Raw genomic sequence first — 1147 nt, forward strand, 5'->3', positions numbered from 1 at the left:
CACACACACACACACACACACACACACACACACACACACACACACACACTTAATATAAACACACGTACAGACAGACACACACACACACACACACAAACACAACACACACACACACACAAACAAACAAACACATACACACACAATTGGACTACCACTCTCTATATATATTTACAGCATAAAATAAATCTATTCCTAACATTTTGAGAACGTCTTTGAACATTCAATGCAGTTGCCACGTCGATCCGACTCTGCAGATCCACAGTGATGAGACCGACCCGTTATCCTTGCACTTCTCGGTCATAGCCTTCACTTTCCCGAACTCCACGGACAATGTAGTAAGTTTTGTTTGCATACAACACCCTCAGACAGACACGTCTAATCAATTAATCCAAACAAATGTAGTACTGTGTCTGCTTAATCAAAAGTTTTCTGCCGTGGGTTATAGCTGGATATATGTCATAAAGGTTTTGCGGATAGATCATAAATTTCATGCAAGCTTAAGAGCTGAAACTGTTTAGCCATATTCTCATAATGCGGCAAAATATTATTTTTGTACACCTTGGGCTTTTCGTTATGTGTATTTATGAAGGCTCTGTAAGCCCCGACAGAAGAAAATGCAACTCTCTTGGTTGTTACTTTCTTAGCTGTACCTGCACTGTACCATGATGCTTTGCATGATCGACGATCCCATATCTCGCTGTGCGCAAGGGTGTATACCAGCTGACCAACGGCGCAGGCGCAGAGGAGCCTCCTCTCAGGACCCGGATGTTGACACCTGTCAGGGCTGTGAGCATCAGACGGCGTCAATCAGCCAAGGACCTCTGATACTTCTCCCAGAATCCAACTCGAAAGGTCTTTCTATACGCTTCCTGATTATAAAATTTATGAAAGTTGTTTTCTTGGAGATTCTGTTTGCGTTCGAACAGTGATCTTGTTACATCAAAGGAGAACTGTACTGTATCACTACATTTCTTCCACTACTCAACTACCAGCATCCTATGTTTCCTTCTCGATTGTTCATGACAACATGTATCTCCAGGAAACGTACAGCTACCAGTTACAGCAATGTTGATCATGAATGTAGACTGAATAACTCAATGTAATCATACAAGTTAGTCATGTATATACCATGATACATGTATATCAT

General features: G+C 41.5%; 1 protein-coding gene across 4 annotated transcripts in view; it reads left to right on the forward strand.

Annotated features, from left to right (window-relative positions):
• Window positions 1-944, forward strand: part of LOC118419029 — a 10112-nt gene extending 9168 nt beyond the window's left edge. For 3 of the 4 annotated variants that reach the window (XM_035825257.1, XM_035825258.1, XM_035825259.1), the window contains exons 12-13: window positions 230-335; window positions 645-944. In XM_035825257.1, coding sequence (XP_035681150.1) covers window positions 230-335; window positions 645-929 — 391 coding nt within the window. In that variant the 3' untranslated portion in view covers window positions 930-944. The remainder of the gene's footprint in view (window positions 1-229; window positions 336-644) is intronic. The other variant, XM_035825260.1, reaches the window with a different exon arrangement.
• Window positions 945-1147: the final 203 nt, after the last annotated feature.

Source organism: Branchiostoma floridae, chromosome 7, assembly GCF_000003815.2.
Source record: "Branchiostoma floridae strain S238N-H82 chromosome 7, Bfl_VNyyK, whole genome shotgun sequence".
Taxonomy (NCBI): Eukaryota; Metazoa; Chordata; class Leptocardii; order Amphioxiformes; family Branchiostomatidae; genus Branchiostoma; species Branchiostoma floridae.